General features: G+C 43.7%; 1 protein-coding gene across 2 annotated transcripts in view; it reads left to right on the top strand.

Annotated features, from left to right (window-relative positions):
- gdap2 (ganglioside induced differentiation associated protein 2) overlaps window positions 1-16,617 on the top strand; it is a 78,611-nt gene that overhangs the window by 52,362 nt on the left and 9,632 nt on the right. For both annotated transcript variants that reach the window (XM_068040755.1, XM_068040754.1), the window contains 3 exons: window positions 4,612-4,688; window positions 6,422-6,561; window positions 10,325-10,379. In XM_068040755.1, coding sequence (XP_067896856.1) covers window positions 4,612-4,688; window positions 6,422-6,561; window positions 10,325-10,379 — 272 coding nt within the window. The remainder of the gene's footprint in view (window positions 1-4,611; window positions 4,689-6,421; window positions 6,562-10,324; window positions 10,380-16,617) is intronic.

Raw genomic sequence — 16,617 nt, 5'->3', positions numbered from 1 at the left:
ATACAACATCCACTGCACTACCCTCATCAATCCTCCTTGTTGCTTCCTCAAAAAATTAAATTTTGTTAGTAAGACATGACCTTCCCTTAACAAATCCTTGCTGATTATCCCTGATTAATCCATGCTTTTCTAAGTGACAATTCATCCTATCTCTCAGAATTGATTCTAATAATTTGTCCACCACTGAGGTCAGACTGACTGGCTTATAATCATTTGGCCTATCCCTCAATCCCTTTTTAAACAATGGTACAGAGTTCTCAGACCTCCAATCCTCTGGTATCTCACCTGTATCTAGTGAAGATTTGAAAATGAGCCCCAGAGCATCCGTTATTTATCCACTTTCAAGGATGTCTGACCCTCGAGTACTTCCTCTCATTATGCTAGTTCTATCTAATTTCACACTCCTCTTTAACTACAATGTCTGCATCATCCCTCTCCTTTGTGAAGACGGAGACAAAGTATTCATTAAGAATCTTGCCTACATCTTCTGCATCCATGCATGTTACCTTGTACATCTCTGATAAGCCCTACCCTTTCCTTAGTTATCCTCTTGCTCTTAATGTACTGGTAAAACATCTTTGGGTTTTCCTTGATTTTACCTGCCAATAATTTTTCATGTCATCTCTTTGCTTTCCTAATTTCCTTTTTACTTCATCTCTGCACTTTCTATACTCCTCAAGGCTTTCCAGGATATTAAGTTTTTTTGAGACTGTCATAAGCTTACTTTCTTCTGCTTTATCTTGTTTATGTTTATGTTTAGAGATACAGCACTGAAACTGGCCCTTCAGCCCACCGAGTCTGTGCCGACCATCAACCACCCATTTATACTAATCCTACACTAATCCCATATTCCTACCACATCCCCACCTGTCCCTATATTTCCCTACCACCTACCTATACTAGGGGAAATTTATAATGGCCAATTTACCCACCAACCTGCAAGTCTTTTGGCTTGTGGGAGGAAACCGGAGCACCCGGACGAAACCCACGCAGACACAGGGAGAACTTGCAAACTCCACACAGGCAGTACCCAGAATTGAACCCGGGTCGCTGGAGCTGTGAGGCTGCAGTGCTAACCACTGCGCCACTGTGCCGCCCTGTATGCTTCTAGATAACCAGGGAGCTCTAGATTTAGCAGTACCATCCTTTTTCTTTGTGGGGATATGTCAACACTGTGCCCATAGAATCTCGCTTTTGAATGCCTCCCACTGGTTTTGCCACTGATTTCCCTTCAAGTAGCTGTATCCAGTCCACTTTTGCCAGATTGTCTCTCCATTTCGTAAAATTTGTCTTCCCAACCCCCCCTCCCCCCCCCAATTTAGAACTTTTACTCCTGTTCTATCTTTGTCCTTTTCCATAATAATGCTAAAGCTATCTGTATTATGGTCACTATCTCCAAAATGGTCACCCACTGCTACTTCATCCACTTGCCCAGCTTCATTTCCAAAGACTAAATCTAGAAATTGCACCCACTCTCGTTGGGCTTGTTACCTGCTGGCTAAAAAAGTTCTCTTGAATGCAGTTCAAGAATTTTGTACTGTCTGTGCCCTTCACACTGTATCCCAGTTGATATTGGGGTAATTGAAATCCCCAACTATTAGTGCCCTATTGTTTTTGCACTCAGAAATTTGCCTACATATTTGTTGTTCTATCTCTCTCTCATTATTTGGGGGTCTTAGTACATTCCTAGTAGCTAACCCTTTTTTATTACTGAACTCAACCCATATGGCCTCATTTGATGATTCATTTAGCATATCATCCCTCCTCACACCTGTAATTGATTCTTTCACTAATAATGCTACACCCCCACCTTTTTATTCCCTTCTCCATCCTGTATCTGAGGATTGGAAGATTATGGCCAGTGCCTCTGCAATTTCCACCCTTCGGTATCTTCGGATGCATCTGATCTGGTCCTGGTGACTTATCAATTTTAAGTACAGACAGCCTTTCTAATGCCTCCTTTTGATCAATTTTTAGCCCATCCAGTGTCTCAACAACCTCCTCTTTCACTAGGACTTTGGCAACATCATCTTCCTTGGTAAAGGCAGAGGCAAAGTACTCATTTAGCACCTCAGCCATTCCCTCTGCCTTTGCGTAAATCCCTTTTTTGGTCCCTAATCAGCCCTACTCTTTTATCATCCTTTTAGTATTTACATGCCTATAGAAGTCTTTTGGGTTCCCTTTTATGTTGGCTGCCAATATATTCTTGTATTTTCTCTCTTTGCTGCTCTTATTTTTCACTTCCCTTCTTAACTTTCTTTATTCAGCCTGGTTCTCACTTGTATTATCAACCTGACATCTGTCATAAGCAATAATAGTAAGCAATAACAATTCCGAAGAAGGGTCACTGGCCCGAAATGTTAACTCCTGCTTCTCTTTCCACAGATGCTGCAAGATCTGCTGAGTATTTCCAGCATTTCTTGTTTTTATTTCAGATTTCCAGCATCCGCAATATTTTGCTTTTATATCTGTCATAAGCACCTTTTTTCTACTACTTACTCACTCTCTTTCGTCATCCAAGGTCCTCTGGCTTTGTTTGTCCTATTTTTCACCCTCATAGGAATGTATCTCTACTGTACCTGAACTATCTCCTCTTTAAAGGCAGCCCATTGTTTGACAGTTTTGCCTGCTAATCTGTTGTTCCAGTTTACCTGGGCCAGATCTGTTCTCAGCCCATGGAAATTGGCCCTCCCCCAATTATTTTTACTTTGGATTGCTACTTATCCTTTTCCATAGCTAACCTAAACCTTATACTATGATCACTGTCCCCTAAATGTTCCTCTGTTGACACTTGATCCACTTGTCCCACCTTCCCCAGAACCAGATACAGCAATGCCTCATTCCTCAGCGGACTGGGAATATATTGATATAGAAAATTCTCCTGAACACGCTCTAGAAACTCTTGCCCCTCTCTGCCTTTTACACTATTACTATTCCAGCCTATATTAGGATAATTAAAGGCCCCCATTATAACTACTCTATAGTTTTTGCACCTCTCTGTAATTTCCTTACAATTTTTTCTCTCTATATCTTTCCCAATAATTGGTGGCTATAAAATACACCCAGTAGTATAACAGTACCTCTATTGTTTCTTAGCTGTAATCAAATAGATTCTATCCTTGACCCTTAAGACATCATCTCTCTACAACACTGGAATATTATCCTTAATACTGCCACCCCCCTCCTTTCTTTCCTCCCCATCTTTCCAGAACACCTTTAATCCAGGGATATTTAATAGCCAGTCCTGTCCTTTTTTTTAAACTAAGTCTCCGTTATCACCAGAGCATCCTATTCCAACGTGGCTATCTGTGCCTACAACTCACCAGCTTCTATTCACCACACTCAGTGCGTTCACATACATGCACAGTCAACCCAATTTAGGATTTATTACATTCACTCTTACTCTGATCCCATCTAATACCTTACAGTTTTGTACCCTAGTGCTGTCTCTCCCAATTCTTTGTGCACCTTGTTTCTGCCTTCTAATGTTACCTCCTGGTTCCCATCCCTTGCTAAGTTAGTATAAACCTCCCCAACAGCAGAAGCAAACTGCTCCGCAAGGACATTAGTCCCGGCTCTGTTTTGGTGCCACCCATCGGCCTGTGCAAATCCTGTCTCCCCTAGAATCAGTCCCAATTTCCCAGGAATGGAAAGTCCTCCCTCTTGCACCATCTCTCCAGCATTTATCTTCTCTGACCTCCTATTTCTGCCTGGCACAGGGAGTAATCCGGGGATTACTACCTTTGAGGTCCTGCTTGCTATTTCCTTTCCTAGCTCCCTAAAATCTGCTGGCAGGACCTCATCCTCCTTACAACCTATGTCGTTGGCACTGATATGGACCACGACTGCTGGCTGTTCACCCTCCCCTCAGAGTGCTCTGCAACCACTCAGTGACATCCTTGACCCTGGCACCAGGGAGGCAACCATCCTGGATTCACGTCTGCAGCCACCGAAATGTCTGTCTGTTCCTCTAACAATAGAATCTCCTATAACTATTTCTTTCCCAATCTTCCTCTTGCCCACCCCCCCCCCCCTCCCCACTCTGTAGAACTGAGCCAGCCATGGTGCTGTGGATTTGGCTTGGGCTGCACGCCCAAAAGAACCATTGCACTCATCAGTATTCAGAACTGAGTACTGATTGGAGGGCAAAATGCACTCGGGACTCCTGCACTACTTATCTGGTCCTCTTTGACCGACAGGCGGTCACCCATTCCCTTTCAGCCTGCAAACCCTTAAAGCTGCCGGGTGACCACATCCAGACAAGCTATCCATGTAGCTGTCAGCCTCGCGGATGCACCACAGTGTGCCAGCTGCTCTTCAAGCTCCAAAACCTGAAACTTGAGCTCCTCCAGCTGACGCCACTTCCTGCACATGTAGTTGTCTGGGACGCAAGTGGTTTAAACCCTTTCTGAGAGAGAGTTTTGCACCTAAAATGTCGACCTTTTTCCCTTTTCCGATATTGATCAACCTGCTAAGTCTTAACAGCATTTTCTGTTTCATGTTTTCAGCATTTGCAATTTTATTTCATTTTAAGTATAGTTCTGTTACTTGGTTTCAAAGTGGAAAACCTACTCTAACAAATAGCATATTAGTGATTTGTATTTGTTGCAGGATATGATAAATATGGTCGTACAGTGGTGGTGATAGTGGGACGGAATATTCCTGTAACACTAATAGACCCAGATAAGGTGAGATTTACAGAAAATTTTACAACTATTGACTGTTCTTTTAAAATAAAAGAACAAATCTATTGTCTTGTTGCATTATCACCAAAATATCAAGTTTCACAATGGTTGGACACTTAACACCATTTCTTCCCCTTCCTCCTAAAGAAATGTTTAGCGAGCTCCTTTAGAGAATGGAAATGCTGAAAACATAGCTAGTTCCAGACCTCTACAAACATCTGATTCAACAGCTCGATAACTTAAAAGGTTTTGTGAGCTTTCCTTAAACTTCAGAATGATTCCTTAAATATTCCAGCTATAAAAATAGCTATGCTGCAAGATGTGTATACATATCTGTAAATGCAAGCTTACCACTGCATTATTTTGAACCTATTTTGCAGTGGACCCTTCTTACTGTACTTCCTAGGTAAGGACTGTTTCAACAGACTACCTCAAAATATCAATCTCCTCTTCTCTATCAATAACTATTGCACAACATCATGTCATGAAGCTAAATATTTTATTTCCTTGTAGAACTAGAGTGTATTTATCCTTTATTCTTCTACCCCATCCTCAAAAAAAAAGGAATGTTGTGTTTGTTGCATACTGTTCCCAGGCTTGGTTGGATAGTTGACCTCCAAACTTCTCATTAGTATAGTGCTACATTTAGAAATGTTTGTGCAGAATACACTAGAGAGCTACTGTCCTCATTTTTTTAAAAAGGAAGCATCGCTTCCAAAAATGCTGGCATTAGATGGTTTATTTTCTTGTTATATTGCAACAGAACTAACCTATTGGAATGTCAACAAATACAGAAAAATGTGGAATTTAGAATTTCAAGACACTGTTGTCATGACACAGACAAAAATCTGATGATTCACTTATCCCCAAGGATCCCTTCTCTGAACCTAGTTTGAAAACCCTTGTGTTCGGATATGCATGAATTACCCCATTCAACACTACTTCTTGATCCGGCTGAGATTAGTAACTTGCTGTCAGTGAAATCATGAGAGTGGCTCCATTTTATCATCTAGTTGTTCAATCTGTTGCTAAATTGAACTTCAAGTACTTGCTACTCAGCTCTTCAACTCAGTTTCCTCGTGGGGAGAAATTTAACCCAAAAAATGAGCTGGTTTGGGTCAGGTTCTGGGGAAGGGATCAATCAGATTCCCGACCCAAAACTGCCTCCAGTCTGCCAATTCCAGCTTTGACTGAAGCAGGAAGGTAGGCAAGCGACCAACACACTCTAAGGAGGCGGACTAGTGCTTTCAACGTTATGATGAGACTGTAAGCCTCATCGTTGTTCAGCTTTTTGAATTTAACTGTGGATGGCCAGGTTTCCTGGCAGCTACATACAGGCGAGGGCATTCAGATCCAGGAGGTGAGTGCCTTTACACCTACCTCCTGGATCCAGCATGCCTGCATGAGCAGCCCCTGCAATCAGGCAGCCAACTCCACCTCCGATTCCATCACTCCCCCAGGGCCACAGAAGCAGAGAATCCCAACTTCTGGGTTCCCCTGTGTCCTTCCAGCTGCCCCTGCCCCCACAGCTCTGGGCGGGTCAGTTAAGTTAAAAATCCAGACTCTTGTCTCTCCTCCACTTTCATTTCATACATCACCACTTAAATCTGTTTTTAAATTCGCTGCTTTAAAGACACAAAGAAAAAATGGTATAGTTTTTGAAGAGTCAAAAGCAGTGAAAATAAATGTGGTTGATTGATAAAATGTATGTTGTAATTATTTGCTAATGTTTTTAGGCTCTGCTGTATTTTATTCATATTATGGACCACATTGCTGCAAGAGAGTTCGTCATGGTGTATTTTCATACTCTGACCAGTGACCACAATCATCCTGACTCAGAATTCATCAAGAAATTGTATGACATAGTTGATGTAAAGTAAGTTCATGCCCATTTTGCGCATTTACCTAGTTCACCTAATCGAGATTATCGCACAGAAAGAAGATATTTGCCCCATCCTGCCTGTACTTGTCAACTATCTCTTCATATTGGAACTCCAATCGCATTTCTCTGATTTTCCAGGTTTCCTGATTTCGAATAACACACTAAATGAAAAGATGTTGAACAGCTTTTGTTTGTTTGTTTAATTAAAAAAAAGTGCCCAAAACACATTAATGGGCAAAATACTTTTTTTGGGGAGGAAGAAAGAGGCAAGTTTTAAGGGTGTAAAGACAGGAGAAGGAAGTGGCGAATCAGATGAGTTTAGCCCAATTTCAGTGCGTAGGACCTAAACAGCTGATGATACGGCCACTAACGGTGGGGAAATGTTTGGGTAATGCACAAGAGGCCGAGGCAAAGAAACAGAGTTCTGGGAAGAATGCAAGCCCGAAGGATGATAGAGATGGGGATGCCATGCTGCAAGGCCATGAAGGGATTTGAACTGGAGGCATCGGGGAACCAGGAGTCAATATAGCTCAGCAAGCACAGGTGATAGGTGAGCATGATTTGATGTGGGATAGGATACTGGCAGCAGCATTTTGGATGAGTTGAAGCTGACAGAGGATGTATGTCTGGACAGGAGAGTCTTGGGATATTCGCATCTGGAGTTAACCAAGACATAGATGATGGTTTCAGCAGCATTTGGGCTGAGATAGGGATGACGGCAAGCAACATTATGGAAGCCAAAGTAGATATTCTTTAATATGACACTGAAGTTATAAACAGTCAGACAGTGGCTGAAGAGGGGGAACCGATTAAGTGATGAGGGTATAGAGTCTGTGAGAGGCTGAAGATGATGGCCTCAGTCTTCCCAATGTTTAGCAGAAGAAAATTATGACACTTCCAAGACTGGATGTCGGACTAGCAGTCTGACAACGTACATTGGAGTGGAGGGGTGAAGCGAGGTGATGGAGAAGTAGAGCCTGGGGTCATTAGCATACTCCAAGTTCATGGATGATATCCCAAGAGGAAGAGGAGGAGGGACCCAGGATGGTTACATGGGAACTCTGAAGGTAATGAGGCAGGAAGGGAAACCATTTCTGGAGATGTGCTATGTTTGGCTAGGTAAGAGTAGAACCAAACAAGTGCAATCCCTTTGAACTGGACGACAGAAAGGTATTGGAGGCGAATGGTGTGATCAACCATGCCAAAAGCTGAAGAGTGCACCATGGTCACAGTTGCAGATGAAGCATTTTGACTTTCATTTGGGTCTTTTCAGTACTGTGCCAGGAGTGGAAACTTCATTAAAGAGATTCAAAGATGGTGCTGTGTGATAGACAGACATGGACTTGGAAGGTGACATGTTCAAGGACTTTGTAGAGGAAAGAGTTTGGAGGGTAGTAGATTAAAGGTGTAGAATAGAACTAACAAATGTGACATAAATATGTCATTTAAATTTAGGTTTACGAGAATGGGGCCAGGGATGAGGAACTTCAGTTACATGGATAGATTGGAGAAGCTGGAGCTGTTCTCTTTAGCGAAGAGAAGGTTGAGAGGAGGTGTTCAACTCCTGAGGAGTCTGGACAGAGTAGATAGAGAAACTGTTCCTATTGGTTGATGGGTTTTACAACCAGAGGAAACCGATTTAAGATAAATAGCAAAGGAACCAAAGGCGACATGAAAAATTGTTTTATGCTGCGAGTCATTAGGATCTGGAATGCACTGCCTGAGAATGTGGTGGAGGTACCAAGGCTCCTCAGACAGCACCTTCCAAACCCTCGACCTCTACCACCTAGAAGGACAATGGCAGCAGATGCGTGGGAGCACCATCACCTGCAAGTTCCCCTCCAAGCCACACACCATCCTGACTTGGAACTATATCGCCATTCCTTCACCCTAACGCCACTGTGGGTTTACCTAACCCACATGAACTGCAGTGGTTCACGAAGGCAGCTCACCACCACCTTCTCAAGGGCAATTAGGGATGGGCAATAAATGCTGTCCCAGCCAGCGACGCCCACATTCCATGAACTAATAATTTAAAAAAAGCACATTCAATCATCTCTTTCAAAAGAGAATTGGATAATTTTCTGAAATTTGCAGGGCTACGAGGAAAGGGCAGGGTATTGGGACTAGTTAAGTTGCTCTTGCAGAGAGCCAGCATAGACACATGGGGTTGAATGGTCTCTAATGCTGTAACCATTCTATAATTCTATGAAATTAAACATAATTCACTTTTATAGATTTTTTTTTTATTAATTGGAGATGCAGAAACACTAGTAGTTGTCTCAAAATAGTTAACCAGTTTGTGTAATTTTTGACTTTGCAGGTATGACTATTCAGGTATTTGATTTACAGAATTATGCTCTCTGTCCTTTTAACATCTGCTAATTTTTTTGGCAGAGTCATCAAAGGGAAAAGATAAAACACATGGTTTAGCAGTGACGTTTTTTTTTAATCTGCAGAAGCCGTTTACAATGAAACAAAATGTATACTAGTATTTATAGTTGTAGACCAGAAATATAGGTAGTGACACACAAGCAAAATACTGTAGATGCTGGAAATCTGAAATAAAAACAGAAAATGCTGGAAATAATCAGCAGATCTGATAGCATCTGTGGATCAAGAAATAGAGTTAATGTTTCAGGTCGATGACCCTTCATCAGAAATGACTGCAGGTAGTTGCAAGATCAGATTCAATCAATGAAATTTCCACACTCTAAGTTATTAACAATTGTACTATCAAATAATTTCATTTAAAATGTATCCAGTGATGTCCAATAAAATCAGTTTAAGGGAATCATCTTAGTTTTCAGAATTGAAATTAATGTGTTCCAATATCCTATAATATTTTCTCCTATGAGGGAACCTGCACTTCATTCTCTGATCACCCCCCACCCCGATCGCCATCAAATACAATTAAATTTAATTCAAATACAGTCCTGTTTCAAATTCTGTGCTGATGCCCAATGCACTGGTTAATACGATTCCAAACCCTTACCTTTATTTGTTTGTCACTAACTGGGCTTATTTTTGTATTTGTCTTTTTGCACTCATTGTTCGACTTCACAGGCAATGCCAGACTTCCTGACTTGTTCTTCATTTTCTCACTTGACCAACTGCAGTCACAGACCACTGGTAATTAACAAACTAACCTTACTGTACAAACGCAAAACTTTAAAACAATCTTGCAGTTCTGTCTGTGGCCTCTTGCACTCTTCTGATTTTGCAATGGAGAGTCCGTATAGTTACCTACATAAGTTAAATGATTAGAATTAGTTTTTGCTTAATTGAATCAGCTGGTTAAGAAAATTGAAATGGCATCAAGTCATTCAACTTAGATGAAATTCAATGGTTTGAGCAATGATTTCCTAGAAATTCATCTTTTTTTATATAAAATGTAATCAGTTTTTTGTAAATGCATCATTCGCTTTGGTTTATAATGTGTGTCATGGAGGCAGAGAGAGATGCATGGTAGAATGACAGTTGACATTTCTAAGTCCTGTCTGCAATGAGTTTAATTAGTTCTTCAGTGCACCAGATGACCTGTCTTGTAGAAGAAACTGGCCAGGTCACCCTGTGTGATAAAACTGTGACCACTACTAATTGGTACAGAGAAAAATTGATGCTTTTTATGGCAAGGTCCACAACAAAAACTGTTTCATATGTGTTAAATAAGGCAACCTTCAAAGGGAGCAATGATGTAGGGGGTAATGGTGGTGGAAGTTCTTGATGTGAAATGTTTCCCTGTTATTTTCTTCAGGTACAAGAAAAACATGAAGGCGTTTTACTTTGTACATCCAACATTTCGGTCTAAGGTATGGGTTTTGTGTAATGAACTTGCTGGTGATATACTTATGGCAGATCAGGGAATATCTATGATAGAATCCAAAATTAGGGAAGTGAATTTTCAAAATAAGCAGTAGTGTAGTATTATTTACTGCATTTCTTTTGCAGGACATCAGTTTTAATATACATTGCACTGTTGACAGAAGCCTCAAGCTTCATTGCTTGTTTCTTCATTGATAACTCTTAGACATTTCAAACATGCGTACATTGTATTTAAGACTTATATTTCTGAGGTTCTGCAGTAGTTGGATCAAGTTCAGTTGCCCTTGAGAAGGTGGTGGTGAGCTGCCTTCTTGAACCACTGCTGTCTATCTGGTGTAGGTGCAACCACAGTGTTGTTCAGAAGGGAGTTCCAGGTTTTTGACACAGCGATACAGATCTAAGTCAGGATGATGTGTGACTTGTGGGGAAACTTGCAAGTGGTGGTGTTTGAATGCAGCTGCTGCCCTTGTCCTTCTAGGTGCTAGAGGTCGTGGGTTTGGAAGGTGCTGTGGAAGGAGGCTTGGCAAGTTGCTGCAGTGCATCTTGTATATAGTACACACTGCTGTTACTGTGCACCAGTGGTGGAGGGAGTGAATGTTTAAGGTGGTAGATGGAATGACGATGAAGCAGACTGTTCTGTCCTGGATGGTGTCAAGCTTCTTGAATATTGTTGGAGCTGCACTCATCCAGGCAAGTGGAGAGTATTCCATCACACTCCTGACTTGTGGAATGTAGATGGTGGACAGGTTTTGGGAAGTCAGGAGGGGAGTTACTCACTGCAGAATTCCCAGCCTCTGACCTGCTCTTTTAGCCAAAGTATTTATATGGCTGGTCCAGTTCAGTTTCTGGTCATTTGTAACCCCCAGATGTTGATGGTAGGGGATTCAGAGATGGTAATGCCATTGAATGTCAAAGGGAGATGGTTCAATTCTCTTTTGTTGGAGTTGATCATTGCCTGGCACTTGTGTGGCATGTATGTTACTTGCCACTTATCAGCTCAAGACTGAATGTTGTTTAGGTCTTGCTGCATATGGGCATGGACTGTTTCAGTTTCTGAGGAGTTGTGAATGGTGCTGAATATTGTGCAATCATCAGTGAACATCTCCAGTTCTGACTTCATGATGGAGGGGAGATCATTGATGAAGCAGCTGAAGATGGTTGGGCCTAAAACACTACTTGGAGGAACTCTTGCAGCGATGTTCTAGGACTTGGATATTTGGCCTCCAGTAGCCACAGCCATCTTCCTTTGTACTAACTATGTCTCCAACCAGTGGAAAGTTTTCCCCTTGATTTCCATTGACTTCAATTTTGCTAGGGCTCCTGGAAATTACCCTCAGTCAAATGCTTCCTTGTTGTCAACGACAGTCACTCTCGCCTCATCTCTTAAGTTCAGCTCTTTGTCCATGTTTGGATCAAGGCTAAATTGAGGTCAGGAGCCGAATGGCCCTGGTGGAACCCAAACAGAGCATCACTGAGCAGGTTATTGCTGTGGAAATGCCACTTGATAGCACCGTCGACGACACCTCCCATAACTTTGCTGATGATCAAGAGTAGACTGATGGGGCGGTAATTGGCCAGTTTGGATTTGTCCTGCTTTTTGTAGACAGGACATACCTGGGCAATTTTCTACGTTGTCTGATAGATGCCAGTGTTGTAGCTGTACTGGAACAGCTCGGTTAGGGGCGCAGCTATTTCTGAAGCGCAAGTCTTCAGTACTACTGCCGGGATGTTGTCCTGGCCTTTACTGTATCCATTGCTTTCAGCAGTTTCTTGATCTCGCGTGGAGTGAATGGGATTGGCTGAAGACTACTGGCATCTGTGATGCTGGGGATCTTAGGAGGAGGCAGAGATGGATCATCCACTCGGCACTTCTGGCTGATGATGGTTGCAAATAGAAAACATAGAACATAGAAAAATACAGCACAGAACAGGCCCTTCGGCCCACGATGTTGTGCCGATCCTTTGTCCTCTGTCAAGGACAATTTAATCTATACCCCATCATTCTCCTTTATCCATATACCTATCTAAAAGCCGTTTGAAAGTCCCTAAAGTTTCTGACTCAACAACTTCCCCAGGCAAGGCATTCCATGCCCCGACCACTCTCTGGGTAAAGAACCTTCCCCTGACATCCCCCTTATATCTCCCACCCTTCACCTTAAATTTATGACCCCTTGTAACGCTTTGCTCCACCCGGGGAAAAAGTTTCTGACTGTCTACCCTATCTATTCCCCTGATCATCTTATAAACCTCTATCATGTCACCCCTCATCCTTCTCCGTTCTAATGAGAAGAGGCCTAGAATGTTCAGCCTTTCCTCGTAAGACTTATTCTCCATTCCAGGCAACATCCTGGTAAATCTCCTCTGCACCCTCTCCAAGGCTTCCACATCCTTCCTAAAATGAGGCGACCAGAACTGCACACAGTACTCCAAATGAGGCCTTACCAAGGTCCTGTACAGCTGCATCATCACCTCACGGCTCTTAAATTCAATCCCTCTGCTAATGAACGCTAACACCCCATATGCCTTCTTCACAGCCCTATCCACTTGAGTTGCAACTTTCAACGATCTATGCACATAGACCCCAAGGTCTCTCTGCTCCTCCACATGCCCAAGAACCCTACCGTTAACCCAGTATTTTGCATTCGTGTTTGTCCTTCCAAAATGGACGACCTCACACTTTTCAGGGTTAAACTCCATCTGCCACTTTTCAGCCCAGCACTGCAACCTATCCAAGTCCCTTTGCAGACGACAATAGCCCTCCTCGGTATCCACAACTCCACCAACCTTTGTATCATCTGCAAATTTACTGACCCACCCTTCGACTTCCTCATCCAAGTCGTTAATAAAAATCACAAACAGGAGAGGACCCAGAACTGATCCCTGTGGCACGCCACTGGTAACTGGGCTCCAGGCTGAGTATTTACCATCTAAGACCACTCTCTGCCTTCTATCAGTTAGCCAATTCTTAATCCAACTGGCCACATTCCCCACTATCCCATGCCTCCTGACTTTCTCCATAAGTCTACCATGGGGGACCTTATCAAATGCCTTACTAAAATCCATGTACACCACATCCACTGGTTTACCCTCATCCACTTGCTTGGTCACCTGCTCAAAGAATTCAATCAGGCTTGTGAGGCAAGACCTACCCCTCACAAAACCGTGCTGACTGTCCCGAATCAAGCAGTGTCTTTCCAGATGCTCAGAAATCCTATCCCTCAGCACCTTTTCCATCAACTTGCCTACCACCGAAGTAAGACTAACTGGCCTGTAATTCCCAGGGTTGTTCCTATTCCCTTTCTTGAACAGGGGCACAACATTTGCCACCCTCCAATCACCTGGTACCACCCCCGTCAACAGAGAAGATGAAAAGATCATTGCCAGCGGCTCTGCAATTTCATCCCTTGCTTCCCATAACATCCTTGGATATACCCCGTCAGGCCCGGGAGACTTGTCTATCTTCAAGTTATTCAAAAACCCCAACACATCTTCCCTCCTAACGAGCACTTCCTCGAGCTTACCAGTCTGTTTCACACCGTCCTCTTCAGTAATACACCCCTTCTCATTCGTAAATACCGAAGAGAAGTACTCATTCAAAACCTCACTTATCTCTTCCGGCTCAACACACAGTCTCCCGCTATTGTCCTTGACCGGACCTACGGTCCCCCTAGTCATCCTCATATTTCTGACATATGCGTAAAAGGCCTTGGGGTTTTCTTTTATCCTACCCGCCAAGCATTTTTCATGCCCTCTCTTAGCTCTCCTAATCCCTTTCTTCAGATCCTTCCTGGCCATCTTGTATCCCTCCAGAGCTATGCCTGTGCCCTTTTTCCTCAACCTTATATACGCATCCTTCTTCTTCCTAACAAGACTCTCAACCTCTCTTGTCAACCACGGTTCCCTCACATGACCATCCCTTCCCTGTCTGACAGGGACATGCTTATCAATGGCCCCTACTATCTGCTCCTTGAAAAAGTTCCACATTTCGACCGTGCCCTTCCCTGCCAGCATATGCTCCCAACTTATGCTCCTCAGTTCCTGCCTGACAGCATCATATCTACCCTTCCCCCAATTGTAAACCTTGCCCTGTTGCACATACCTATCCCTCTCCATTACCACAGTGAATGCTACAGAATTGTGATCACTATCTCCAAAGTGCTCGCCCACCAACAGCTCTATCACTTGCCCTGGTTCATTACCTAGTACCAAATCCAATATTGCCTCCCCTCTGGTCGGGCAGTCTACATACTGAGTCAGAAAAGCTTCCTGGACATACTGCACAAACACTACCCCATCCAAACTATTCGATCTAAAGAGTTGCCAATCAATATTTGGGAAGTTGAAATCCCCCATAATTACTACCCTGTGACTTCTGCTCCTTTCCAAAATCTGTTTCCCAATCTGCTCTTCCACCTCCCTGCTGCTATTGGGGGGCCGATAGAAAACTCCCATCAAGGTGACTGCTCCTTTCCTGTTCCTGACCTCAACCCACAGTGCCTCAGTCGGCAGATCCTCCTCGAAAATTCTTTCAGCAGTTGTTACACTATTTCTAACTAACAATGCCACCCCCCCACCTCTTTTACCACCATTCCTAATCTTATGAAAACATCTATAACCAGGTACCTCCAAGAACCATTCCTCCCCCTCACCTATCCACGTTTCAGTGATGGCCACAACATCGTAGTCCCAAGTGCCCATCCACGCCTTCAATTCACTCACCTTATTCCTGATGCTTCTTGCGTTGAAGTACACGCACTTCAACCCTTCTCCGTGCCCATCTGTCCTCTGCGACAGTGCTACCTTCCCCAATACCTCACTACACTCTTTGTCTTTCTGAGTGGACCCACTGGTCCCTGGACTACAAGTCCGGTTCCCATCCCCCTCCCAAACTAGTTTAAACCCTCCCGAACAGTACTAGCAAACCTCCCTCCCAGGATATTGGTGCCCCTCTGGTTCAGATGCAGCCCGTCCTGTTTGAACAGGTCCCATCTTCCCCAGAATGCAGTCCAATTATCCAAGAACTGGAAGCCCTCTCTCCTACACCATTCCTGCAGCCACGTGTTCAGCTGTGCTCTCTCCCTATTCCTAGCCTCACTATCACTATCAAATGCTTCAGCCTTGTCTTTTGCACTGACCTGCTGGGCTTCCCCATCATCGAAGATGGGGATTTTTTTTTTTCAGAGCCTCCTCCCCCGTTCAATTGTTTAATTATCCACCACCATCCACAACTGGATCTGATCCATTGGTTCTTGGATTGCTTAGCTCTGTGAATCGCATGCTGCTTCCACTATTTAGCATAGCACGCATGTGGTCCTGTGTTGCAGCTTCACCGGGTTGGCACCTAATTTTTAGATATGCCTGGTGCTGCTTCGGCATGCTTTCCTGCACTCCTCATTAAACTAGGGTTGTTCCCCTGGCTTGATAGGAATGGTAGACTGAGAGTTATGCCAGGCCATAAGGTTACAGATTGTGGTTGAATACAATTCTGCTGATGGTCCACAGTGCCTCGTGGATGCCCAGTTTTGAGCTGCTAGATCTATTCTGAATCTATCTCGTTCAGCACAGTGGTAGTGCCACACAACACTATGGATGGTATCCTCAGTGCGGAGTTGGGCCTTCACAAAGACTATGTGGTGGTCACTCCTATCAATGCTGTCATGAACAGATGCATTTGCGACAGTTAGATTGGTGAGGGTGAGGTCAGGCAGGTTTTTCCCTCTTGGTTTCCTCACCACCTGCCGCTGACCCAGTCTGGTAGCTATGTCCTTCAGGGTTCAGCCAGCTCAGTCAGTAGCGGTGCTACTGAGCCACTCCTGGTGATGGGCATTGAAGTCCCCAACCCAGAGTATATCTGCCCTTGTAACTCTCCATGCTTCTTCCAAGTGGTGTTCAACATGGAGGAGTACTGATTCATCAGCTGAGGGAGGGTGATGGGTGGTAATCAGGAGGTTTCCTTGCCTATGTTTGATCTGATGCCATCAGACTTCATGGGGTTCAAAGTCAATGTTGAGGACTCCCAGGGCATTTCCCTCCCGACTGTATACCACTGTGCTGCCACCTCTGGGATTTTCCTGTCGGTGGAACAGCATATACCCAGGGATGGTGATGGAGGACTGTGGGACATTGGCTGTAAGGTTTGATTTGGTGAGTATGACTGTCAGGCTGGTGTTTGACTAGTCTGGGCAGGGTGTACCATTGTTGTTTTCGGTGCTTAGGTCAATGCTG

This window comes from Heterodontus francisci, chromosome 10 (assembly GCF_036365525.1).
Source record: "Heterodontus francisci isolate sHetFra1 chromosome 10, sHetFra1.hap1, whole genome shotgun sequence".
NCBI classification, from domain to species: domain Eukaryota; kingdom Metazoa; phylum Chordata; class Chondrichthyes; order Heterodontiformes; family Heterodontidae; genus Heterodontus; species Heterodontus francisci.
The sequence above is the reverse complement of the archived record's forward strand: the minus strand, read 5'-3'. Positions and strand labels throughout refer to the sequence as shown.